The 27902-nt window shown below is 40.4% G+C and overlaps 1 protein-coding gene across 1 annotated transcript in view; it reads left to right on the top strand.

Moving 5' to 3' along the window:
• The window catches only part of LOC124612557 (radial spoke head protein 4 homolog A), a 497314-nt gene extending 471424 nt beyond the window's left edge, over nucleotides 1-25890 (top strand). The window contains exon 12 of the mRNA XM_047140832.1: nucleotides 25653-25890. Coding sequence (XP_046996788.1) covers nucleotides 25653-25890 — 238 coding nt within the window. The remainder of the gene's footprint in view (nucleotides 1-25652) is intronic.
• Nucleotides 25891-27902: the final 2012 nt, after the last annotated feature.

The following is a 27902-nucleotide window of genomic DNA, read 5'->3' as shown; positions in this document are numbered from 1 at the left end:
GCAATGAAGATTTTCTGGATCGTTTCGACTTCAGTGATGAATCGACATTTCACTTAAATGGAAATGTGAACACAAGTAATGTGTAAATCTGGGGGTCAACAAGTCCCCATGAAATATTATAGTTTGAAAGAGACTATCCTGAGCTGAATTTTTCTGTGCTGTATCCCGGCAGAAAGCTTATGAGCTTTTCTTTTTCAGTGAAGCAACTATAACTGGTGTTTCTCATCTTGATGCTCAAGAGTTATGGCTCTTTTCCTCAAATGAAAGAAGCTGAACCACAGAACTTTATTTGGCAGCAGGTTGGTGCGCCTCCTCATTGGCATAACTCAGTGCGCGATTAGTTAAATGATGTTGTACCTTAATGTTGGATTTACCATAAGGGGATGAATGACAGATCTTGTTTTGCATGACCTCCACATTCACACAAGAGCTGACTCAACATGACTTTTACTTTTGGAGATTCATAATGAATCTTGCATATGTGTCTCTGCTACCCACTGAGCCACCTGACTTTAGAAACAGCATCATTGCAACAATTATATAAGACCCATTGATCAAGGTTCAGGAAGAACTCCCATACCAACTGGATGTCAGAAAAATGGTGATCACATTGAACACTTGTAAGAAAAACTATTTCAGCTGCTCTTTCATTTGATACATTATTTATAATTTTAAGTTGAATGTAATAAATTCTACAGAGCCTTAGAACCCATACATTCATTGTGAAACACTCTGTATTTAGATAATTCCACTACATCTAAAACTTTTCCTGTGTACATTCCAGTGGTAGATGCTACACCTCGAAGAGATGTGTGTCCGCATTTATGCCAGGTACCATCAAATGGTGCAGTCAAGTCTCTATTACTAATGTTTTCTATTACTGTCTCTTCCACAGCTTTCTTCATAGATTCTATACAGACATCTTCTACTTTAAACTCTGTAAATCTGTTATAGTTTGTAAATTTGATTGAAGGATTTGGAAGATTCATCATGTCACAGAAAATTGCACCTGCAGTAGCACCCTTACCAACTGTATGCAAGGCATAAACAAATCTAATGTTGTGTTCATAGATTTTGCTACCATTTTATTCATTTGGAGTTACTGCAACACTGTTGGTCATGTATGAACACTTAATGTACTGCAGTTTCATTTCACTGGAAATTCCTTAGCGATTTTTTATAGAGAGTTCCAGACCGAATTCACTACACTGAATGCATCTTACACAGTTTGCAAAAATTCCATTGAGAATTGACATATCAGATATTTCATTCACATCTGATTCGCCCATAAAACGTTCATACTTTTCACTAACTGAACCAAGCTTCCTCTGCAAAGTATGTTCTGACTTTCACTGCAATGGGCAGGTGTACCAGCCAGGTTAGGTTCACATACCTGGTTATTGTCTTTATTGGTTACAGTAATAACACCTACCTTTGGCTTTCCAACATTTCTCCTTTTGCTTCAATGGTTCACAGGCATCGCGTCGGATAATGTCTGATGCGATGTGATGCCCGTGAACCATTTAAGCAGTTACTATGTCGGGGAAGTCTTAAACAGCATCTCTCCTTTTCTTAAAAGCCTTCAGAGGATTTTCAGAGGATTTCTAGTGACTTTACTTTTGCCCGTGAGTATTCTTTAATAAGACAGAGGCTTCAATGAACACAATTCACTACGAATATTTTCAGGATTACAAAAGAGTAAATAAGCATGAAATACATGACAATCGAGCAAGCGATATATATTGAACTACCACAGATTAGCCACAACACTTATTCTGTAATGCTTATTCAGAAACTCACATTATTGATAAACTGTACATGATGAGCTTGTACATTCATGAGTATAACAACTGACATCAGTTTAACAGTGCCACATTGGATCATGCCCATGCAGAACATATTTCAAAAATAGTTGTAGTCTTTTGAACTGAATAAATTATATATCAATTGAAAGGGGGAAGTCTGTAGATTTTTAAAATGCAAAATAGAAAAAATTTAACATTTCATGATTTTGACCTTTCTGGAGCCCCTTCAAGCAAGTTTCCATCACTTTGGAATCTTATCAAGCTCTGACTGAACATCTGTGCAGCTTCATTCAGACTGTACTTCACTGAATATAACTGCATCAGCAGCAAAAAGTCTGAGGTTACTATTAAGATTGCCTGCAAGGTCATTAATATACAACGCAAACAGGAAGGGTTATCTACATGCAACACATCTCTCTGGGACACATCTGAAGTTAATTCTGCATCTGTTGACGACTCTCCATTCAAGATAACTTGCTGCATCCTCACTACCAAGAAATCCTCAATCCAGTCATGAACATTGCCTGATGCCCTGTACAGTCATACTTTTGGTAATAAGTGCGGGTGTGGTACTGAGTCAAATGCTTTTCAGAAAGCGAGAAATACTGCATCTACCTGACTGCTTTCATCCATGGCTTTCAGGATGTCATATTATAAAAACATGAGTTGCATTTCATATGATTAATGTTTTTGACATCCATGCTGAGTGGCACAGAGCAGGTCATTCTGTTTGAGATACATCATTATGTTTGAGCTAAGAATATGTCCTAAGATTCTACGACAAATGGATGTCAAGGACCTGGGACTTAGATTTGTGGATCATTTCTGCTGCCCTTCTAGTGGAGAGGTGTGACCTGAGCTTTGTTCCAACTGCCGAGCACAATTTTTTTGTTTGAAGAATCTACAATAGGTTATTGTCAACAGAGGGGTTAACTCAGCTGCAAATTGTGTTTCTGGTTTGTATCTGATGGGAACTCGATTGGGCTCTGAGACTTTGTTTTGCATCATGTTATCATGTACTGTTCAAGTGCCAAATGTGAATGTTCCTAGAACAGTCAACCAATACATTACTTCCTCACACACATATCTCCAAAAAGACCACAATGATAAAGTCAGAAAGATTTGAGCCCAAATGGAAGTTTACCAGCAATCGTTCTTCCCATGAAAAGTGACACTGGTACACAAAGTACTGTCTGCCACACACCATAAGGTGGCTTACAAAATATACATGTAGATGTAGGTGTGTCTGCTTTTGACATGAAACTGATTTGCTGTCTTACATAGAAATCTGTGATGTTATACCCAAATAAGGAAATTCATTGTGTCAAATATGGAGGAAATGAAGTGTTGCACTGTGTGACACATGTATAAAAGGGGCACAGGTGTTTCATTTTGTCTGTGATATTCACATGTTCTTGTGGTGTTTGGTTCGAAGAAATAAATGGCTTTCACAAATGAAGGTAAACTAGGTATGCCAAATCTTTACATAGGAATGCAGAAGGAACACCAAGGCAACAGTAGAAAAGGTATTCCAACAGTGTCCAACAAGAATGGCAGTTCTGCTAATGTGAAGGGGAAAAAAGATTGTTATTGGAAACACACTGGAATACAACACACGGGATAAGATGCAAGCCCTGCAATGAGTAGATCAGATGAAATAGATCTACTGTTGTTCATAACCCATGTGTTAGCTACAGAGGAACTGCTTATTCCAGAGGAATAATTCAGTGCAACACTGTTCGCATTCTGCCTACAAACAACGTCCGTCTGTGTCATGAGCCTCTACACCAGCAGATTAAGCAGTGGAATTGCAGAAGACACAAAGAATTCTGTCGCTCAGTTCAAATGCTACATCCAGACAATAAGTTCTTGTTTCAAGGATTCTCTGTATCTATAAAGCTATCTTTACAGAGAAGTGAAAACTGACTGTCAGGAATCTTCATTATTGAGCCACTGAGAATCAGTATCGGACATCTCAGATAATATATTCATGTTCAGAAAAAAACAGAACCCCTTGGAAGATAGGACAGTCACATTCACAGGACATGTACATTAGTATGTTCTGCAGAAATGTTAGCTTTTCAGTCACTTCAGTTCAGCATGAGCCTGTTGCCTAATAGGCACAGGGTCCGCCATGGGCTCTGGTAACTTGTTCCATGCGTAATGGCATTGATGCTTATAAGGCATGAATGGCATCCTATGATATAGCCATCCATGTTGCATACACCTGGTTCGAAAGTTCATCTGTGGTGGCTGGCATTGGGTCATAGCACTGTATCTGTTGTTCCACCAACCCCACACATTTTTGATTGGCAACAAGTCTGGTGATCTGACAGAACAGACTTGCAGCAACATATAGTCATGCATTGTGTTGCTGAAAAATGGCACCTGGGATGTTGTGCAGAAAGGGTATGGCTACAGATCGCAGGATGTCATATACATAGGTCATGCTGGTCACACTGCCCTGGACATGCACCAACCATGAATTGTAGTCTTGTGCAAATGCAGTCACTGTGATGCGCTCCCCTTGTATGCAGCAATCCAAAATGCAGCCATCATTTTCAAACAAACAGATTCTGGATTCATCCATTCCTGCCCCCAATGATGTCATTTCATACACCATTGCCATCTAGGATGTTTCTGCACATTCTTCAAAGGTGGGCGGAGAAGTGAACAATTTCCATGTAATCAGTGCCATAATAAATGGCAACAGACTGTCACCCCTGATAGTGTTCAATGCTGTGAAGATGAGGTGTCAATCTTCTTAGGGGTGGTCTGGGTGGTGCGACCTGACCCATCTTTTTGCGTTCTACGGCCTCCTGTGGACCATTCTGCACACACCCATTGCCAAAACACTTTGTCCCACATGAGCAGCAATTTCCCAAATGGATGCATCACAATGCACTGTCTTTCAAACTCACTGATTTGATGGTATGATTCACACATATGTCTGTGAGGCATATTACATGTCTCCTCAAGTCACACTGATCCATTACCTTCTGTTTATAGTAACAACAAGAGCCACAGGCACATTTTACTGGTAGGTGGTGGTGTCCGTGATATCATGGCTAATCATTTCTACAGAACATACTAATGTACATAATCTGTGAATGTGAGCATCCTATCTCTAGCCATTCATGGTGTTCTCTTTTTTCTGTACATGAGTGTGTATACATACATGAAACCTAAACAAAGTAGTGTAGGATTAGGCGGGGATATGGGAGTAGGTTGGCCATGATGTAATCAAAGGAAACTTCCCATCATTCACATTAACACCTTGGGAAAACCACAGAAAACAAGGTGGATGGCCAGACAGGGAGTATAGCCCGCGCCTCCTGACCACAACTCCAGTGCACTAAGATTGGCATAGCCACCTCACTCAGTACATGATTGTAGGGGAATCACTAATACATAATCTACACTGAGATTGCAACATGCACAGGAAGTAAATCAATGTTATAACTTGAACATGAAATTCTGATATAAAGTCCTACTGAAATAATGAAAACACATGAACACATTAATAACACTGCTGAAAAGTATATCACATAAACTCATGAAAACCTGCCGACACTGTATCAAACACAACTAATCTAGCACAAGATTCCTTCTCTGAAGAGGCATACTGCACTGGATCCGAAACAGAGGAAACTAACAGCAGAAACCTTCATTTACAAGTACAGACATTGCATAGATGATACATCATTTAACAGAATCGAAAGAACTCGACAATAAATGAGGGCCTAGTATTCCTGTAAGCTAACATACTTACACTGTAGAAACTCTTCTCAACAAGATATGATTTTAACTCAGCTCCAAAATCTGTTTCCCTCCCCAACCTCTTCTGTAAATTGCCAATGCTTTACAAAGAATGACACCAAAGTAGCTCACATGTCTTCGAGTACAAGTTGTTCTTTCTTGTTCAGTATGGGTGGACCCCCAGTTGCGAGTATTATACCTGTGGTAAAAGTGGTCAGTTTGCTGGTCACCAAGCCGAGCTCTTGCCATCAATAACATTTGTAGATGTATAAGAATGGAACAGTAAGCAAACATGACTTTTTAAGTATGGGCTTACAATGAGCCTGTTGGCATTTAACCGTGAATGCAAGGACTTGAGGATTTGACCAGTCATTGTTGTAGGCAGAGATCCCTTACATTTCTCACTATTTATGCTACTGTCATCTGCAGACAACATCTTGGTTGCAGAGTCCAAGGCATGTATGTCATTTCTACAAATAAGGAACAGAAGAAACCCTAACATACTACCCCATGTACACCTATTTCGCTTTCTTTTTTCTGATTTTATGGTTAGAATGAACTGATGTGAGTATCACAAACTGTGAGCACTTTTGTAAATATGATTGAAACCATTTGTTTTCTTTTCTTTTTATCCACAATCACTTCCAGCTTACCTAAAGGAATTGCATTACTAAGAGTTTCAAAAGCTTTAGAAACACAAAAGTGGTTCAAATGGCTCTAAGCACTATGGGACTTAACATCTGAGGTCATCAGTGCCCTAGACTTAGAACTACTTAAACCTAACTAACCTAAGGATAGCACACACATCCATACCTGAGGCAGGATTCGTACGTGTCCGTAGCAGCACCGTGGTTCCGGACTGAAGCACCTAGAACTGCTCGGCCACAGCAGCCAGTGCTTTAGAAACACATAAATTAATTTTTTCAACATTATTTTTGCTATCCAAATTTCTAAATACTTCATCTGTATTGTTTCTGCACTTCTATCTTTCAAAAGCCATTTCTCCTAGAGGAAGCACCACTTAAAATACATAGATGTATGTGCTGCCATCACGATGAGTGCCTGGCTCACTACTCACATGTGGCTAAGAGCATGCTCACGCATCTCTTTCATGATCACAGAATATAACTGGAACCATTATAACCTGTAGTTCACATTTGCCTAATTTGACTGTCGAACTTTTTTCTTTGGGGTAAATTCAAATATGAAGTCTATGCATAAGTTCCAATGACCCAAGAGGATTTACATCATCATATTGTTGCAGCATGTACAATACTGAAGGAATCTCTTTGGTCTGTCCATAATTTCTTGCAACTATGAATATGAATTGCAGTTGACGGTGGGCATTTAGAACACTTTTGATATAAGTGAAATTTTAAGAAATTGTTTAATGGCCACATTCTTTTGTGATTTCCTTTTAGTTGCTGTTGCTGATGCAGTTTTGTGATGTAAGCCTGTATCTTGCTTGACATCAGACTCATGTCACAAAGTAATTGTTTAATAATCCATTTACTGCAATTTGCTGTTTTAATAAATTTATTCCAATTCTGACATGCACCTTTCTTTCCAAGGCTCTGACAGAAACAAGAGCAGAACTGTTACTGTAGCTAATTAACTGGTGAATTATCCTTCAATGCCGTATCCTTCTTCAACAACAGTACAACAACATGCAGCCAAGTATGATTAGTATCAGTTTTAAATTAAACTTTTCTCCACTGTTACATTTTTGTAAATGGTCCCTCTTAGCTGTGTCAAGCTGGAATGCATTACCAGGCAGATGCTACACTTCAGTATAATAACCAGGTAATAGAACACCATTGAATTCATCTATTTATAGACTTACAATGCTAGCCACACAAATTACCACTACTGCATTTGAAAAAGTGGAGCTGGGATCAGTATCTCTGCAATTACCATAGTGTAAAAGAGACTATATATCATTTATTGAGGATCTTTTCGCAATTAATTTGGGTGAAAACAGAACATGTAATTTTTTCTCCATACTCCATACTCCTCTTTCCTGACCTCTAAATTTGCAGTGTTTTGTGTACTGAAGTAAGTTGTTTATCTAATATACAAATTATGATGGATACAAATGCAGTTACCTCATAGACATTTGTTTCCATAATTTAAGCTTTGTATTTCACAAGTATTGCTGATCATTTACATTGTGTTGTACATATATACATACATAAACGTTACATACTTCAGCTTAGATTTTAAATATAAATTCAGCATTGACATAACTGTTACAGTGTGAGATTCTTGCCATTAGCTCTTTACATTCCTTCACAGTCATCATTTATAACTAACATTGTTGTTTGTCCACAAAGTTTCTAAATGTGTAACTCTTCCATACTTCATCATACTTCTCACTACTTCAACATTCATCAGTACCATAAACTCTAATACTACCACAAAATTGTCCTTGCCAGTATCTCCTCAATACAATACCAATACCTCTCTATCCTGTCCATACTCACTTCACAAAATCAATGTTGAATAAAACATAAAGAAAATCTCATCTTTCCATGAACTTCAAGAATACAATCTGTCATGAATCGTTCAACATGAAACCAAATCATACTTTTTTTAGCTATCCTCATGACAGGACAATGTTTCCCTTTTAATAACAATAATTCTTTTGTCCACACAGGTATGTTTATAGAGACAGTGTTAAATGTTTCCCAATTTCATCATTATGTGTCATGTAACGCATCTGTTGCCATGTTTACAGCTGTAATTTTTCAGATTATCAGTATTTAACTTTACAACCACAAGTCCTTTTTTCTATGTCAGACTGCATCAAAGATCTCAGAAATATATTAACATATGCATATTGTGTTACAGTTAATGACCGTTACTATAAGAGAGAATAACCTCCAAGTGACTATGCGAGTGAGTTCATCAATATTTTCAAGAAAATGCAGATTAAGTTCACACTTTATGTTCACATAAAGTAATAGTTTGAAGACCCCTAGTACTGCTTTAATTGTATGAATTTACAAAGACTAATTCTTTTCCATGGGCTATCAAAGTTGCCCCCCCCCCCTCTCCCCCATGAACCATGGACCTTGCCGTTGGTGGGGAGGCTTGCGTGCCTCAGCGATACAGATAGCCGTACCGTAGGTGCAACTACAACGGAGGGGTATCTGTTGAGAGGCCAGACAAACGTGTGGTTCCTGAAGAGGGGCAGCAGCCTTTTCAGTAGTTGCAAGGGCATCAGTATGGATGATTGACTGATCTGGCCTTGTAACACTAACCAAAACGGCCTTGCTGTGCTGGTACTGCGAACGGCTGAAAGCAAGGGGAAACTTCGGCCGTAATTTTTCCCGAGGGCATGCAGCTTTACTGTATGGTTAAATGATGATGGCGTCCTCTTGGGTAAAATATTCCAGAGGTAAAATAGTCCCCCATTTGGATCTCCAGGTGGGGACTACTCAAGAGGATGTCGTTATCAGCAGAAAGAAAACTGGCGTTCTACAGATCGGAGCGTGGAATGTCAGATCCCTTAATCAGGCAGGTAGGTTAGAAAATTTAAAAAGAGAAATGGATAGGTTAAATCTAGATATAGCGGGAATTAGTGAAGTTCGGTGGCAGGAGGAACAAGACTTCTGGTCAGGTGACTACAGGGTTATAAATACAAAATCAAATAGGGGTAATGCAGGAGTAGGTTTAATAATGAATAGGAAAATAGGAATGCGGGTAAGCTACTGCAAACAGCATAGTGAACGCATTATTGTGGCCAAGATAGATACAAAGCCCACGTCTACTACAGTAGTACAAGTTTGTATGCCAACTAGCTCTGCAGATGATGAAGAAATTGAAGAAATGTATGATGAAATAAAAGAAATTATTCAGATAGTGAAGGGTGACGAAAATTTAATAGTCATGGGTGACTGGAATTCGGTAGTAGGAAAAGGGAGAGAAGGAAACGTAGTAGGTGAATATGGATTGGGGCTAAGAAATGAAAGAGGAAGCCGCGTGGTAGAATTTTGCACAGAGCATAACTTAATCATAGCTAACACTTGGTTCAAGAATCATAAAAGAAGGCTGTATACATGGAAGATTTAGGAACCAGGTTTTAAATTGTAAGACATTTGCAGGGGCAGATGTGGACTCTGACCACAATCTATTGGTTATCACCTGTAGATTAAAACTGAAGAAACTGCAAAAAGGTGGGAATTTAAGGAGATGGGACCTGGAAAACTGAAAGAACCAGAGGTTGTACAGATTTTCAGGGTGAGCATAAGGGAACATTTGGCAGGAATGGGGGAAAGAAATACAGTAGAAGAAGAATGGGTAGCTTTGAGGGATGAAGTAGTGAAGGCAGCAGAGGATCAAGTAGGTAAAAAGACGAGGGCTAGTAGAAATCCTTGGGTAACAGAAGATATATTGAATTTAATTGAGGAAAGGAGAAAATATAAAAATGCAGTAAATGAAGCAGGCAAAAAGTAATACAAACGTCTCAAAAATGAGATCAACAGGAAGTGCAAAATGGCTAAGCAGGGATGGCTAGAGGACAAATGTAAGGATGTAGAGGCCTATCTCCCTTGGGGTGAGACAGATACTCCCTACAGGAAAATTAAAGAGACCTTTGGAGATAAGAGAACCACTTGCATGAACATCAAGAGCTCAGATGGAAACCCAGTTCTTAGCAAAGAAGGGAAAGCAGAAAGGTTGAAGGAGTATATAGAAGGTCTATATAAGGCCGATGTACTTGAGGACAATATTAGGGAAATGGAAGAGGATGTAGATGAATATGAAATGGGAGATACGATACTGCGTGAGGAGCTTGACAGAGCTCTGAAAGACCTGAGTCGAAACAAGGCCTCCGGAGTAGACAACGTTCCATTGGAACTATTGACGGCCTTGGGAGAGCCAAACCTGACAAAACTCTACCATCTGGTGAGCAAGATGTATGGAACAGGCGAAATACCCTCAGACTTCAAGAAGAATATAATAATTCCAATCCCAAAGAAAGCAGGTGTTGACAGATGTGAAAATTACCAAACTATCAGTTTAATAAGTCACAGCTGCAAAATACTAATGCGAATTCTTTACAGAAGAATGGAAAAATCTCGGGGAAGATCAGTTTGGATTCCGTTGAAATGTTGGAACACGTGAGGCAATACTGACCCTACGACTCATCTTAGAAGCTAGATTAAGGAAGGACAAACCTACGTTTCTAGCATTTGTAGACTTAGAGAAAGCTTTTGACAGTGTCGACTGGAATACTCTCTTTCAAATTCTGAAGGTGGCAGGGGTAAAATACAGGGAGCGAAAGGCTATTTACAATTTGTACAGAAACCAGATGGCAGTTATAAGAATCGAGGGGCATGAAAGGGAAGCAGTGGTTGGGAAGGGAGTGAGACAGAGTTGTAGCCTATCCCCAATGTTATTCAATCTGTATATTGAGCAAGCAGTGAAGGAAACAAAAGAAAAATTCAGAGTAGATGTTATAATCCATGGAGAAGAAATAAAAACTTCGAAGTTCGCCGATGACATTGTAATTCTGTCAGAGAGAGCAAAGGACTTGGAAGAGCAGTTGAACGGAATGGATAGTGTCTTGAAAGGAGGATATAAGATGAACATCAACAAAAGCAAAACGAGGATAATGGAATGTAGTCGAATTAAGTCGGGTGATGCTGAGGGAATTAGAGTAGGAAATGAGACACTTAAAGTAGTAAAGGAGATTTGCTATTTGGGGAGCAAAATAACTGATGATGGTCGAAGGAGAGAGGATATAAAATGTAGACTGGCAATGGCAAGGAAAGTGTTTCTGAAGAAGAGAAATTTGTTAACATTGAGTATAGATTTAAGTGTCAGGAAGTCATTTCTGAAAGTATTTATATGGAGTGTAGCCATGTATGGAAGTGAAACATGGACGATAAATGGTTTGGACAAGAAGAGAATAGAAGCTTTTGAAATGTAGCGCTACAGAAGAATGCTGAAGAATAGATGGGTAGATCACATAACTAATGAGGAAGTATTGAATAGGATTGGGGAGAAGAGAAGTTTGTGGCACAACTTGACTAGAAGAAGGGATCAGTTGGTAGGACATGTTCTGAGGCATCAAGGGATCACCAATTTAGTATTGGAGGGTAGCGTGGAGGGTAAAAATCGTAGAGGGAGACCAAGAGATGAATACACTAAGCAGATTCAGAAGGATGTAGGTTGCAGTAGGTACTGGGAGATGAAGAGGCTTGCACAGGATAGAGTAGCATGGGGAGCTGCATCAAACCAGTCTCAGGACTGAAGACCACAACAACAACAACAATCAAACGGTAATTGGATGTTGATGTTATATCCTAGCCAGTAATGCCACCCGAGCCCGCTGCCAAAAGGTTGGCAGCATCAAAGTCCGGACGCCGTCCGGATAAGCAGCGCCAGCGAGACAGGAAATCGCCGCAAGTCTGTGCGCGCCACCGCTGGCTTCTGGGTTCTTAAGCGCTGGAGTCGCAAGCGCTAGGACAGTTCTGTATTCGCCGCTCAGTTGTATACTCGCCACCGAATTGTGTACTTGCTAGTCAGTTGTGTGTTCATCGCAGCAGAGTTGTTGTTTGTTGTCAGCCGACGCTGACCTAGCCGCTCCGACTCGAACTAGACAGATTTCTGTAGACACAGAGTTCACTACTGTGTTTCTGTATCTTCATTAATAAAGATAAGTACCGACTTTTATTTAATCAGAGTGTTTGGGTTTTCATCTTTCTGTTTACTGTTCCAGCGGACCGGTCGGCCCGCTATTAAAAGTGTGGCGGTGACTTCGTAAGCCATTTCTATAGCCAAGTGTTTGTCGCTACGAACACCGCCACAAAACTGGCGACGAGGACTTCCAAACTCGTGTGCAGGGCTGGTTCAACTTGTTTCTGGTTATACTAATTATAGCGATAAAATTTTGGCGGCTGGTTTAATTTCTGTTCACTATGTCTGCCGAATTACAACAGTTGATCTTGTTACAGAGTCAGCAAATACAAAGTCTGGTGGAAGCAATCGCCAAACAAGCGGCAAATCCTCCAACACAAAAGGAACAAGCACAGGCAGCACCACCTTTCCGTGCTTTTGATGCATCAAGAGAAGAATGGCGAGAATATTTCGCGCAGTTGCAGGCGCACATGACAGTCTACAAAATCACAGGTACTGAGCGGCAGCTTTATTTAATTTTCACTGCAGGCGTGGAAGTCTATCGACTACTTTGTAAGTTGTTCCCGGAATCCCAGCCAGAAGCTTTAGATTATGACGTTGTTGTTAACAAGCTTGCTGAGTATTTCGAGTCGCGGGTTCATGTGGCAGCAGCCAGATTCAAGTTCTTCAGATTAAAGAAACTGCCACATCAATCTAATAAACAGTGGTTAACAGATTTACGGGGCCTCACCCGTCAGTGCCGATTTAATTGTGTGTGTGGAGCTTCCTACAGTGATGTCATGTTATGGGACGCTATTACTCAAAACATTGCAGATTCTCGTATTCGTGCTGCTATCTTAAAGTTGCCTGACCCGTCATTAGAGACTGTGATGAACATCATTGAAGCCCAAGATACTTTTGACTATGCTGAGTGTGAGTTAGATCAGCCATGTATTTCTCAAATTGCCTGTGCTAAGCAAGTTATGTCACGCCCGCGGCCCCACCGGCAGAGTCAGACTGTAAACACTAGCCGGCCGCGTCATGTTAAACACATTCGTCAGCCGCGTGTGCAAAATGATAGAGTTAAGTCTTGCCCTAAGTGTGTTCTTGCTCATCCTCGTGAACGTTGCCCGTTAAGAAACGCGGTTTGTCACTTTTGTCAAAGGAAAGGACACATCCAGACTGTTTGTTTCCGTAAACGCAAGAACAATCCTAGTGCTGCCCAGCCCATGGATATTCATGTTCTTCAAAGCCAGCCCGCCCAGAAGGTCGCGTTTAAAGACTCTTCCACGGTTTGTGTGGGTAATAAACTTGTTCGCAATAAGCCACCCACCCAGCCCTCTGCTATGCGACCCAAGCGAAATTCAAACGCTGTAAAAAGTAATGTACAAACTGCAAGTGAAGCGGGAGTTGTTGTTCCACCCGCCCAACCCACGAGTTGTCGTAAGCAGCGAACACGCGCTAAACGCGCTGATTTTGTGTCTTCCGCCTCCACTGCACCGATCCAGAGACAGTGTAATAAACTATTTGTGAAGCTACGCATCCAGGATAAGACCTTCAATTTTCAATTAGACACTGGTGCGTCTGTGACTCTCATAAATAGTGCTCCGTATGCGGCTATCGGCCGCCCTAAACTTTCAGCGGCAAAACATTCTTTGGCTACTTATAGTGGAGAACACATTCCTGTGTTAGGTGTATGTAGCGTGCCAGCCACATTCCGTGGCAATACAAAAACAGTTTCATTCACAGTGCTCCGCGCTACAGACAGTGTAAACATTTTCGGATTAGACTGTTTTGACTTGTTTGGCCTGTCTATCCAAGACAATGTGTTGCAAATTAATTCTGTTGTTGTTCCTGTGTAAACAATACAGTGACATATTTAAAGACGAACTAGGTTGTGCTGCGAACTTTGCCGCTCATATTACGTTAAAAGATAATGCTCAGCCTCGATTTTGTCGTGCTCGTCCAGTGCACTTGTAGAAGATGAACTTCGTCGTTGGCAAAACAACGGTGTTATTCAACCCGTTTCAGCGAGCCAGTGGGCTTCTCCCTTAGTTATTATAAAGAAACTGTGTGGCAAGTTACGTTTGTGTGCTGATTTTAAGTCGACAGTTAATCCTCAGACTGTCATTGATTCTTTTCCTTTGCCTAGACCGGACGAGCTGATGGATACGTTAGGGGAAGCTCGTTTCTTTTCCAAAATTGATCTCCGTGAAGCATATTTGCAATTGCCCCTCGACGAGCAATCACAACAGTATTTTGTCATAAACACGTCGTTGGGGTTGTTCCGTTTTCTGCGTTTGCCTTTTGGTTGTGCGTCAGCTCCAGCTGTTTTTCAGCGTTTTTTGTCACAACTTCTGGCTAATGTTCCATCGTGTTGCAACTATTTAGACGATATTGTTGTGTCCGGTCGGACGCCTGCTGAACATTTCCATAATTTGGAGTGCTTGTTTAAAGTGTTGTCTCAGGCAGGCCTACGTTGCAACATCGATAAATGTTCATTTTTCCTTACGGAGATGGAGTATCTGGGACATGTTATTAATGCTCAAGGCATTCATCCCTCCCAGTCACATTTAGCAGCTATTCGTGATTTGCCCGCCCCTCGCAATCTGCATGAATTGCAAGCAGTTCTTGGCAAATTGACGTATTATATTAGGTTTATACATAATGCATCACAGATTGCTGCACCGTTGCATCATCTCCGCCGTAAGAATGTTCCGTTTGTGTGGTCAGCTGATTGATAATCAGCCTTTCAGCAGCTTAAAGAGGCTTTATTGAATGATCGTTGTCTGGTCCATTACGACCCTAACAAGCCTCTGGTGTTAGCTTGTGATGCCTCTTCTTTAGGCCTCGGTGCTGTGTTGTCTCACCGAGTCGGTAACACCGAACGTCCTATTGCGTTCGCATCTAAATTGCTAAACAAAGCTCAGAGTAATTATAGCCAATTGGACAAGGAAGCATTGGCTATTGTGTTCGGTGTCTCAAAATTCCATCACTACCTCTATGGTAGACCATTCTATTTAGTAACAGATCACAAGCCCCTGACGTCACTGTTTCATCCGTCTAAACCAGTTCCTCAGCGGACAGCTCAGAGACTACAACGTTGGGCTCTTTTGTTATCACAATACCAGTATGAGATACTGTATCGCCCTACAGCTCAGCATGCAAACGCTGACGCGCTTTCTAGATTGCCGATTGCTGCGGATGATGTCTTCGATTCCTCTGACGACTCTTGCCATCAGATTGACGCCGATGAGCATCAATCCCTCCGGGATTTTCCGATTGATTATCGTCAGGTGGCACGTGAGACAGCTACGGATCCTCATCTGAGTTTACTATTACGTTTCGTTCAACGTGGTTGGCCGTCCAAGGCAAAGGACATATCGGATCCTGTGGTTCGTCACTATTATCCGCAACATCATCTGTTGTCTGTTTCGCACGGAGTTTTGCTGTTACGCACCGAGAATGACCAGCTTCGTGTAGTGGTTCCCCAAGTACTCCAATCCAAGGTCCTCGACTTGTTGCATCGAGGTCATTGGGGAGTAGTCCGCACCAAGCAGCTTGCCCGCCGTCATTGTACATGGATCGGCATTGATAAGCAGATTACGCAGATGTCTACAGATTGTTCGAAGTGTGCCGAACACCAAGCTGCTCCGCCTCAACGCTATTTTGAGTGGGCACGCCCTGCCGGTCCCTGGCAGCGAGTACATATTGATTTCGCTGGTCCATATTGGAATTCTCGTTGGCTCATCGTGATAGATGCATTTAGTAATTTTCCGTTTGTTGTGCCCATGCAGTCTACAACGTCTGCACAAACTATACAGGCGTTGACTTCAATTTTTTGTATTGAGGTTCTTCCAGAAGTTTTAGTGTCTGACAATGGTCCACAAATTACCTCTGCTGAATTTGAAAGTTTTTGTTCTGCCAATGGCATTCGCCATGTTCTTACTCCGCCGTTCCACCCTCAATCGAATGGTGCAGCGGAACGTTTTGTACGCACATTCAAGGATCATATGGACCGCCTTCGTGCTACGCACTCTCGTCAGCAGGCCCTCATCACGTTCCTGTTGTCGTACCGGACCACGCCACGTGACGGCCCTTCGCCTGCGGAGCTTCTCGGCCGTCGTCATCGCACCCTACTACGGTTGTTGCACCCCCCGGATCGACCCGCCGCTTCTGAGCATCGCACGCGTTTTCAGCGCAACGACGCCGTTTTTTTCAGAGTTTATCACGGTCGCCGTCGTTGGGAACGTGGTACCGTGATAAGTGTCCAGGGTCGCGGTTTTTATACTGTTCAAGGTGCTACTGGGGTGCACAGGAGGCATCAGAACCAGTTGCGCCGCGCTGGCCGCCCGGATTCTGCCGCTCGTTCTTTGTCCACAGATTTGGTCCGCGGCGGGTTCCAGCCGCGCCTTCCGACTTCGCTGCCGCCCCAAGGGCAGCAGCAGCAGCCGTCGCCGCTACCACGCCGACAGCCCGTCCCGTTGATGCCTCCCGCGCAGCTTCATCCGGGAGCACCCCAGGTGGTCGCTCCGGCGCCTGCGGTCCCTCTTCAGTCGCCACCGCCTTCGGAGCTGATGGACGTCGACCCCTCAGCCCCCAAGCGGTGGCTGTGCAGCCTGTCCTGCAGCCGCTTTCCTTGGGCACCCCCAAGGAGTCTGACACCGCAGCGCCTTGCCCGGCGCCCACTTAGCAGCCGTCGACGCAGCGTCAGGAGACGCTGCCTCTCTTCGTGGACCCCGACACCCCGTCGCGTCCGGTACCAGAAGCTGCGCCCGTGGTCACAGGCGTGCACCCTGACCTCGGTTTTCAGTCGGTGTTTCCCGCGGCCCCGCGCAGCCAATGCTGGGGTGCGGACCGGGGACTGCCACTGACAACAGTCTTCGCCCCGGTCTCTTCTGCTACGCCTGCGGCCAGACCCCTCCCCCGCCGTCGACGCTCGCCACGTCATTATTCAACGACGGTGCGGCGATTTGGGGGGGAGGAGTGTTATATCCTAGCCAGTAATGCCACCCGAGCCCGCTGCCAAAAGGTTGGCAGCATCAAAGTCCGGACGCCGTCCGCATAAGCAGCGCCAGCGAGACAGGAAATCGCCGCAAGTCTGCGCGCGCCACCGCTGGCTTCTGGGTTCTTAAGTGCTGGAGTCGCGAGCGCTAGGACAGTTCTGTATTCGCCGCTCAGTTGTATACTCGCCACCGAATTGTGTACTTGCTAGTCAGTTGTGTGTTCATCGCAGCAGAGTTGTTGTTTGTTGTCAGCCGACGCTGACCTAGCCGCTCCGACTCGAACTAGACAGATTTCTGTAGACACAGAGTTCACTACTGTGTTTCTGTATCTTCATTAATAAAGATAAGTACCGACTTTTATTTAATCAGAGTGTTTGGGTTTTCATCTTTCTGTTTACTGTTCCAGCGGACCGGTTGGCCCGCTATTAAAAGTGTGGCAGTGACTTCGTAAGCCATTTCTACAGCCAAGTGTTTGTCGCTACGAACACCGCCACAAAAGTTGACAAGATGTAATATGTAATCACCATGAGTTTGTGTGTCTATATATTATTATTTTCGATTATTCTCTTTTGGAGAGTGATTGAACTTGACTAATCATGATTTCTTCTTCTCTCTTCCCAAATTCTCTTCATACATTCACTGTGTTCTCTCTTGCGTTCTTCTGACCATCTTTTTCCTGTTCTGTTCTCCGTATGTTCTTGTTTAAGTGTGTGTTTCTTTATGATGTTTCTAAACTGTTCTGTGTTGTTTATGTTGTCTTGTGTGATCTCCAGTTCTTTAATGTCTTCTTCTGTTTCAGTGATCCACTTTGTCTTGTTTTTACTCTTGTTTACTTCTCAAAGATTTGCCTTGTGAGCCTGCTTTTATTCATCCTGTTGATATGTCCATAAAATTTCATCCTTCTCTTTATAATGGTGTCTTATTGTTACTGTGTCTTTGTAAATCTCTGTAGTTGGCCTCTTCATCCAAATTCCTCCCCAAAACACTGGCCCATATATTTTCCTCAGAATTTTTTTTTCCTGATTTTTAATCTCTCTGATCTTCATGTGACCATGAATCACTGTAGTTTCTGCAGCATAAAGTGCTTCTGGTAGTACTACTGTGTTGTAATGTCTTAGTTTCACATTGACAGAAATAGATTTCTTATTATAGTGATTCCAAGTGAGCTTATATGCTTTTTGTAGTCTGGAGATTCTACCTTTATTGGCTATTGAGTCCTGATGGTTGTATTATCTCTCCAAGATATCTGAAGTGGGCAACTTATGCCATTTTCCGATACTGAGTAGTAATGGGGAGATTATGTACAGGTTTGTTTTCCATATATTGTGTTTTCTCATAGGAGATTTGTAGCCCAGTTTTCTGTGAGATTTTGTGTAGTTTTTCCAGTGCTAATTTGGCTTCTCTCTATTGTTTCTTAGAATGGCAAGATCATCTGTGAAATCCAGACCCTTCACCCTGAACTCCTTTCATTTCCTTTTCCCAAATCCTCACAATTTTTTCGAGAACCATGTTAAATAGAAAGGGGGACATTCCATCTCCTTTGCGAACACCAATATGGATATGAAATGCTTCTGATGTTTCTCCCATGCATTTAACTTTGGATGCTGTATCTGTTAATGCCTTTTAAATGATCGACCTTGTTTTCCTGTCAATCCTGAACTCCTCTGAAGTATGGAATAATGTTTGTCTATCTATTGAATCATAAGCCTTTTTAAAATCGACAAAAGTTACCACAGTATTCTACATCTTCTCATTTGCAAAATTGTTTTTAAGATCCATATCTGTTTGATGCAAGATTGACCTTTGCGAAACCCTGCCTGATACTCCCCTATTAACTGGTCTGCTTGTTCTTCTAGTCTGTTCAATACGGCCTTTGAAAGAATTTTGTATATTACAGGGAGCAGTGAAATTCCCCTGGAATTAATGCACATTTCCACTCTTCAGGTTTTTGTTCAGTTTTCCAAATAGTTGATATAATTTTGTGGGTTGCTTGTGTGAGATTATTGTCATTTAATTTCCATACTTCTGGTATGATTCCAACTTCCCCTGAAGACTTGTTGTTCTTCAAAGAATTGATTATTTCCTTTACCTCTTTAAGTGATGGTGTATTTGAATCGTGATTGGATGTGGGTTTTTCAAAATCTAGTTGTTCTGTCAGAGGTTCACATTTGAGAAGTGAGTGAAAAGTTTAGCTAAAATTTGACAGTTCTTTTTAGGGTTGGTTTTCAGTGAACCATCAGGCCAGTGAAAGCACAGGTTATGTAGTTGATACCCTGTTAGGTTTTCTTTGAAAATTTTGTAAAAATTTCTGATGTTGTTCTTGATAAATTCTTGTTCAGCAGGCAACGAGAAAGTGCTGGTAGATAGACACAATAAAAAACACACACACAAATTTCAAGCTTTTGCAACCCACAGTTGCTTCATCAGGAAAGAGGGAAGCAGAGGGAAAGACGAAGGGATGTGGGTTTTAAAGGAGAGGTTAAGGAGTCATTCCAGTCTCGAGAGCGGAAAGACGCATATGTGCGGATGGCTATGTATGTGTGTGCGATTGTATACCTGTCCCTTTTTGCCCCTAAGGTAAGTCTTTCCACTCCCGGGACTGGAATGACTCCTTAACCTCTCCCTTAAAACCCACATCCTTTCGTCTTTCCCTCTCCTTCCCTCTTTCCTGATGAAGCAACCGTGGGTTGTGAAAGCTTGAAATTTGTGTGTGTTTGCGTGTTTTTTATTGTGTCTACCAGAGCATTCTCATTGTCTGCTTAAATAAACTGAACAAGAATTTATCAAGAACAACATCAGAAATTTTTACAAAATTTTCAAAGAAAACCTAACAGGTTTCAGGAATCTGTTTTCCGGTCTTAGTCTATGGACTTCTCAGTTTACTCTACTACTTTACTGCTTGCTTTATGTATAGATTGACTGATATTGAAGGCCACAACTCTGTCTCGCTACCTTCTCAACCACTGCTTCCCATTCATGTCCTTTGACTATTATAACTGGAGTCTAACAGTACGAGAGAAGGAAAGTTGCTACTCACCATATAGCGGAAATGCTGAGCCGTGATAGGCACAATAAAAAGATTTACACAATCATAGCTTTCGGCCATTAAGGTCTTTGTCAGCAGTAGACACACATACACACACGCACACACACACACACACACACACACACACTCAAACAAGCGCAACTTGCACACACATCTGGAGTCTGGTGTATGAAAAGTTGCTCATAACCTTTCTTTCCCTGTATTTCATCCATGCTACATTAATAATTTCAAAGTTTGTCTTCCAGTTGAAGTGCTTCACTTTCCAAATTTACTAATTTGTAAAGGGTGATTCATCTTTTTTTTCCAGCCTATTTTCCACGATAAGCTTTAAAAGCAGTATTCCCTCATATGTTCTGCAGTTCAGCTATACCATGCGGTGTTTCCCTTTCTTGTGTGCGCATTGCTACTTGACTGTAACATCATGAGTAGGGAACACTGTGTGGCAGATCTGTGAAGTGCTGTGAGTTACTTTTGATGGCCATGTACGAATTTATTTGTCTTGACTTCATTTACAGGCAGGGTGATGCTGTAAGAGAGTGTCTCACAACTTCCAGCTAGTGAATGATGAACACATCTTCAATGATAATCTTCTGTATTGTTTCAACTACATACATCAATTGTGAAGACACATCCAGATATCAGTAACTCATAAATTCAGATACATCAATCAATATGTCCGAACACACCGAATTAGACTTGAGATCTGAGATTTACAATCTTCATTTGTCTTGAGCATTTATGTTGTAGTATGTCCATTTTCTCTGAGGTGTTCATGACACCATCGAGTCATGAATGCCCACGTCCAGCAAGTGCTGCTGCACTCACCGTTAGTGTGCCTTGCCCCTACTGTGTTACATCACTGCATACGCACCATCTGCACAGATCACAGATCAGGATGCGCATTGTGTGTTTTCCCCACTACATGAAATGTTTATTACAGACACGACCATCTTTCGCCAGTGGGAGTGTCCTCTGTGGAACATAGGTCATTCTCACAAACAACCCATGGTAGACTATAACCAAAATTTATCCGAAGACAGCTTCTACCATTCATTCATTTCCTGTCTTGAATATCCTGCATATTGAGTAGAATAATTTTGACATGGCTGGTTCCCACAAGCATATTAAGAATCTAATGGATTGTCATCTTCTCTAGATGCCTTCTATTGATGCCTGTCTCACAGCTGTCTCAAATTTTCTCACAGTATCACTTCACCCATCTTATCTTCATCTGCATCCCAAATGGTGCTCTCAAGGAGATATCTCTTGTTAATTAACGCAAAAAATAAATCTTTATTGTGCTGGGCACTCTTACACAGGGAAAGTAATCAAGTGGACCTGTTTGCATGGAATTGGGTCCAAAAATGACAAAATATGTTGGTAATGCAGTGTAGTAATACAGACTCATGCAAATACAAGAAATGTTGAGCAGTTTAATTTATTCTGCATCTGATTTAGTTCATAAAAGAATTTCATAATGCACCTAAACTTAGGTGGCTTATGAATAGGAAAGATTATTTTTATGACATTATTTGTACATATGGTATAGGATGAGGCAGACATCTCTTGACATAATTCATTTATAATTTTAGTAATGAAGTGAGACTACATGATGAACACAATCAGTATACATTTTAATATAAACTGATGAACTACATTGTTTGTACGTATGATAGAGGACATGAAAAGGATAAAACAATTAATTTTTAATTCAGTGCTTGTTAAGTGAAATATATGAAATATTTCTAGAGAACACAAATTCTGTATGAGTTAAATGTTTAAATGAACACTGGGTTAAAAGTGACTATATCAACTTTATAAATTCACTTTCAGATTAAAATTTAGCAGTAGGGTTTTGTACAAAAAACAGATTTAGGGCCTCATGATTTCTAGTACAGCAATCAATAAGTTTTGAAGTCAGATAGAAATTTAATTGCTTGAATAAGAAGCTGTTATTTGAAAGCTGCTGCAATGAACTTTTTAATGTCCCCCCCCCCTCCCCCTGTAGTCTTCTGATTAGTTTCATGTGGCCCGCCACGAATTCTTCTCCTGTGCCAAGAGTAGCTCTTGCAATTATCTGCTGGATGTATTCCAATTTCTGTCTTTCCCTACAGGTTTTACCATCGACAGCTCCCTCTAGTACCATGTAAGTCATTCCCTGATGTCTTAACAGACGTCCTATCATCCTGTCCCTTCTCCTTGCCTGTGTTTTCCACATATTCCCTTCCTCTCCGATTCTGCGCAGAACCTCCTCATTCCTTACCTTATCAGTCCACCTAATTTTCAACATTCGACTATAGCACCACACGTCAAATGCTTCGATTCTGTTCTGTTCAGTTTCCCCACAGCCCATGTTTCACTACCATACAATACATACATACATTTAGAATATCGTGTATTAATTATTAGCATATATCATGTCCCTGGCTGTGCATCCATATGTACATTTCTAGACAAATTTTAAGCTTTGCTGAGTACATCATAGGCAGAAACGTTGGATGAAAAGGTCATAATTTGTGCTGACTTCAAAATAGATGTAAGAGCTGATGACAGACGTGTCATTCCTTTGAAGGAATTTCTATCTACAAATGGCATGACACTAGGTTTTAGTGAACACACTGGAGTAACAGAATCTTCTACAAAATGTATAGATAATATTGTGAGCAGTATCAATTATGGTGCTACAGAAAACTTCATTTTAGAGTTGAAGATATCTGACTATTCAGACCTTTTTGTCTCTTTGCCATATTTATGTAATATCTATACTGTAAATACAGTCAGGAACTTTAGTCAGCAAAATGTGAGTATATTTGTCTCAAAACTGAATGGAACTTCTTGGTCATTCAGTAACCATTGTTCAGTAAACAGTAACTACAACACTTTTGGGACAGAATTCATGAGGATTTTCAATAATAGTACATGAATAATACCAGGTGTTCAAGTATGAAATGCAGATTTTGCACAACACATGTTGCAAAAATGCAGTTTGTGCCATTAAGATTAGACACTGCACCATTTTGTTATGTCATCAACAAGTGTCACTTGCAAATGAGTGATAAATTGGAATAGCGTGTGCATAGTGTTGTGTTGTTATGTTTAATATGCTGAAATTTATACCGAACAAAGAGCATTCACAGACAGCATTGATTTTTTTTTTTTTTTTTTTTTTTTTTTTTTTTTTTTTTTTTTTTTTTTTTTTTTTTTCGTTTGAAGAAAGTTGCTGCTGAATCATACTGATTCAAGTGGCTTGTGATGAACATGCTCCACCACATGTTACGTGTGACTGATGGTTTTGGCATTAAAAAAAAGAAAAAGAAAAAGAAGAAGAAGAAGAAGATGGGAAAGATTCACGATTCAGAAGACTGGAAGACGGGTACCGTGCGAGGTGAATTACAGACAAATGAAAAAGCACAGAAGCACATGTGAGATTTTTCTCACTCAGTAGGAAGTCATTTTTGTGTTGTATAGTTACAGGGAATGAAAAGTGGGCTTACTTTGAGAATCCCAAGTGCAAAAAGTCATGGGTAGACCATTCACATCCACTCCGTGTTTGGTGGGACCAGAGGGGTGTGGTCTATTATGAGCTATTAAAACCTGGAGAAATAGTTAATACTAAATGTTACCAACAACAACTGGCTAATTTGAACTGTTTACTGCTTAAAAAAGTCCACAGTACCGAAGAAGGCAACACAGTGTCATTTTTCTTCATGGCACATACAGCAAAACTGGTTCACAACATGTTCGAAGCACTCAGCTGGGAAGTTCTACCCCATGTGGCTTACTCACCAGACTTGGCTCCTTCCAATTACCACTTGTTTGCATTGATGGGTCATGCCCCTGCTGAGCAGTGCTTTAGTTCGTACATAAGGTGTGAAAAAATGGCTCGATGAATGGTTTGCAGCAGAAGGGGAAAATTTTTACTGGTGCGGTATTCACAAGTTGCCCAAAAGATGGGAAAAATGTATAACAAATGATGAAGCACACTTTGAATTAAGCTCTATTTATCATTCTTTTGAATTTAACGTACGCATGTGTTTCTTATAATAGCCACAGGAGGCCAAGTGCAATAACACCATGGTCGGCTAGTAGTTAAACAGGCAAAACAAATGGCCAAAAGTAAATTCATCTTAAGTTCTATAACAACAAAAGACTGAAATAGTTTTTGAAAAAACTAATCATTTCAACCATGGATTAGAAACTTATGTGGAATCTTTTACATATTCCAGACATATCTGTGAAGAATTCAACACACACTTTATAACCTTAAATAAAATGGATAAATTCTCTTCTCCTCAAATAAGTCCCAATACAATGAAACACACATTTAGAGAATTTAAATTTACTCACGTACGCTGTCATGCAATGGCTAACATTATAAATTCCTTAAAAAATCTTTAAATCTGTGAGTTTGGATGAAATTCCAACAAAAATAATAAAAGCACGGTGTCATAATATTGCTCTCTAGCTGTGCCACATAATCAATTAGTGATCTCATGATTGTTGCTTTCCTGACAAGCTGAAATACATAGAAATTCGACCTATCCACAAAAGAGACAGACAAGATGCAATAGGAACTTTCCAGCCAGTATCGATATTGTCAATTTTTCCTAAAATATTTCAGCAGTGTATAATCAGAAAATAAATAAATGAATAAATAAATAAAAAATAAAAAAATCTGAATAATCAGTACAGATTTCGGGATGGATGAAGTATTGTGCATGCTATTAGTGACATAATCATTAAAACAAGCAAATGCTTTGACAACAAGCTGTGTGTATCTGGCACATTTTTTTAATGTCGCTAAAGCATTTGACCAGGTAAACTGAAAGCTGCTGTTTCACAAGTGGCTGTTTATGGTTTCCATGGCAATTCTTCAAAATAGTTCTCATCCTCTCTCAAAAACAGAAAACAGAGGGTAGTTATACAACAAAAAGGTGAAAGAGGTTGTTGTCATTGGAAGGAGATGCAAGGAAGCAACCCCAGAATGAACTGTACTAACAGTAAAGTACTATTGCACTGCTGTTTACTGCTTCTGTTTTCATAAGCTGAATTTCAGATGTAAATGTAGCAAGAAAGCTGCTGCTTTGAGAAATGCTGCTATTTACTCAGGCATGCTAAAATTATATATTACATTGTTCTGATGACTCAGTGTTTATTTGATTAAAATGAGATTTCCAGATCTGCCAAATTGAATGTTCAATGAATGTGAGCTCTGTTCTAAAACCAAACATTGTACCATCTTTTATTTGTTGATGTTTACATCTGCTACCACTCAATAAGTGGAAGCACATCCTGCAATATAGTTTTAGTTTAAAGACCAGTAAATTGTGTTCACAAAATGTTGCTGTTTGTAACTTTGTTTTTCAAGATTTATGTACAGAATCTTTCATACTATAAACTACTTCCTTACAGGAAATCTGACAATATTTATTTGGGATGGGGCCACAAATATGTTGCTCATAACTATTCTCCTCCTGGGATGGAGTCTATTCAAACAGAATACCCCCTCGGGCCAGAAATAATGGAAATTGAGGACCCATCTGTAGAACAAGAAGAAGCATGGAGACTGGCTCGCGAGAAAAAGAAGGCTCGACCCGAAGAAGAAGAAGAAGAGGAAGAGGAAGGAGAGGAGGAGGAAGATGAAGATTAGAATATCTGTGACAACTGTATTTTTTACTCATCATTATTATTTCCATTTTTGCTCTTTTATGTATTTTATTTCATGTCTTATAGCTGTACATCATTATTTTACAAAAATAACATAACCTTTCTCTCAAATAATTACTACTGTACACACACACACACACACACACACACACACACACACGTTGATTGCTGGTGGTATGAACAGTGTTGAGTGTGGGTGTTCAGATTCTTCCCAAAATTCACATTATCACACTAGAAACTGCATGTATGATCTCATAAAGTGACATACACATGGCTCTTCAAAAGATAACCAAAGACTAAAAATACAGCCAGATAATCTCTGAATAACATGCCAGATAAAGAATGGCTTCAACATATCCTATCTACTTGTCTGAAAATTAACACTCAGGAATTTGTAAAAAGTTTTAGCTGAGTAGTGAGGGGTAAAGAAACAGAAAATTTGGTTGGAAATGTCTAACTGAGGTTACACAAATCTCTTCAAAAAGTTGAGCCACATTGCACAATTCCTGTTTCTTCAGCAAAGAAGATAAGTCCAACAAAACAGTGTTTCATTAGTGCACACCAGGCATCCATTCATTCATTCATCATGTGGCGTGATTCCCATCACAAAGGAGAACTTTCAAGAACATGGAATGAGTCAAGTTATATGGGGTACTGGTATGTGAATTAATCCACGGTGTATCTTGGACAGAAAACACATTTATTTTAATAGAATGGTGTAAAATAATTTACTGAAAATTGTGTGCCTTAGTACCTTTGACTTTTCCCACTTTTTGGGTAATGAAATGGATTCTATGATAAAAAGATTCTGGTTCTTCTAAACTCCACTTGTGAAGCCAGTTTTCGAGATTGTTAAAAAATGTGAAGTGTTATTCAGAATGGCTGTGCTGCATTGACCAAAATAAATGGTAATGGAGAGAGGTGATTCTGGTGAATGTAGTGTGTCAGGTAAGTTGTCCCATCAGGGTCCCTAAAGGTTTCCTTCACTCAGTTTGGAACATGTTATTTGACATTGTCGCAAAGCAAAATGACTTTCACATCACTAATCATATTATAGGTGCCTGTCTTTAGGTGCAGTGAATGAGTGAAACTGAGTAATCGTGCTGTGTAGCATTTAGCTTCACCTTTTACCTGGTTACAGCAGCTTGCAGTATACTTTACTGAGCAGCAAACATATTATTATGTCAGAATTGTTGTCAATGAATCATCAAAACCAATCTCTGCATGTTGTTTCCAACAGGGCACATTCTCTCTATACTTCAACTGGCAAACAATGACTTTCTGAAGCAGATTTTTTGAGATAAAAGCAGAAGAGTAACACTTCTCACAAGTTCAGGGCATTCAGAGTATGTTCTTTACACTCCACCAGAAAGTCACACACAGATCTGAAAGTCTAATGTTTCTACTATTAAACATGTCTTGTGTTGCAGTCCACTATGTCACACTAGTACAGCTACTGCCTGTCTTTGTCAATAGTAAGAATTAATTCGAGATCCAAATACATTAATAAAACATGAACAAATCATTGAATCCTAAACGCACACTGCATTAACAATAAACTATTTGTGACTACACCAACTGAACGCCTCTACTTTGAAAAAAGCTGCTGCCTCACGTATCTGTGACGTAGTAATATAAGTAATAGAAGCAGTAAAACTAATGTCTCACCATACAAGCTATCAACAGATCTGTGAAGAGGCCCGTTTGCAGTACACTCGTGCTTCTTGTGCAGCTTTAAAATAAACACTGCTGCTTACTGTGTAACCAACAGAAAATAATTTTAAATAATCAGATAATTTGTAGGAGTGGTTAATGAGGTATATTTTCAATTATTAACAATTACAACTTTCTTGCTTTATGCTACATGGGAGAGTGTTGGATACCTTTGCACCAGATAAACATACCTCCACTCTGAATCCTAGACAATGATGCAAGATAAGAATATCCTGAATGTGCTCAGTGATGTTTTGGATCTTAAAATCAGATTTTGTCTAG

The sequence above is a fragment of the Schistocerca americana genome, chromosome 4 (genome assembly GCF_021461395.2).
Source record: "Schistocerca americana isolate TAMUIC-IGC-003095 chromosome 4, iqSchAmer2.1, whole genome shotgun sequence".
In the NCBI taxonomy this organism is placed as follows: domain Eukaryota; kingdom Metazoa; phylum Arthropoda; class Insecta; order Orthoptera; family Acrididae; genus Schistocerca; species Schistocerca americana.
Note: the sequence above shows the minus strand (reverse complement) of the source record. Positions and strands in the feature narration are given on the sequence as shown.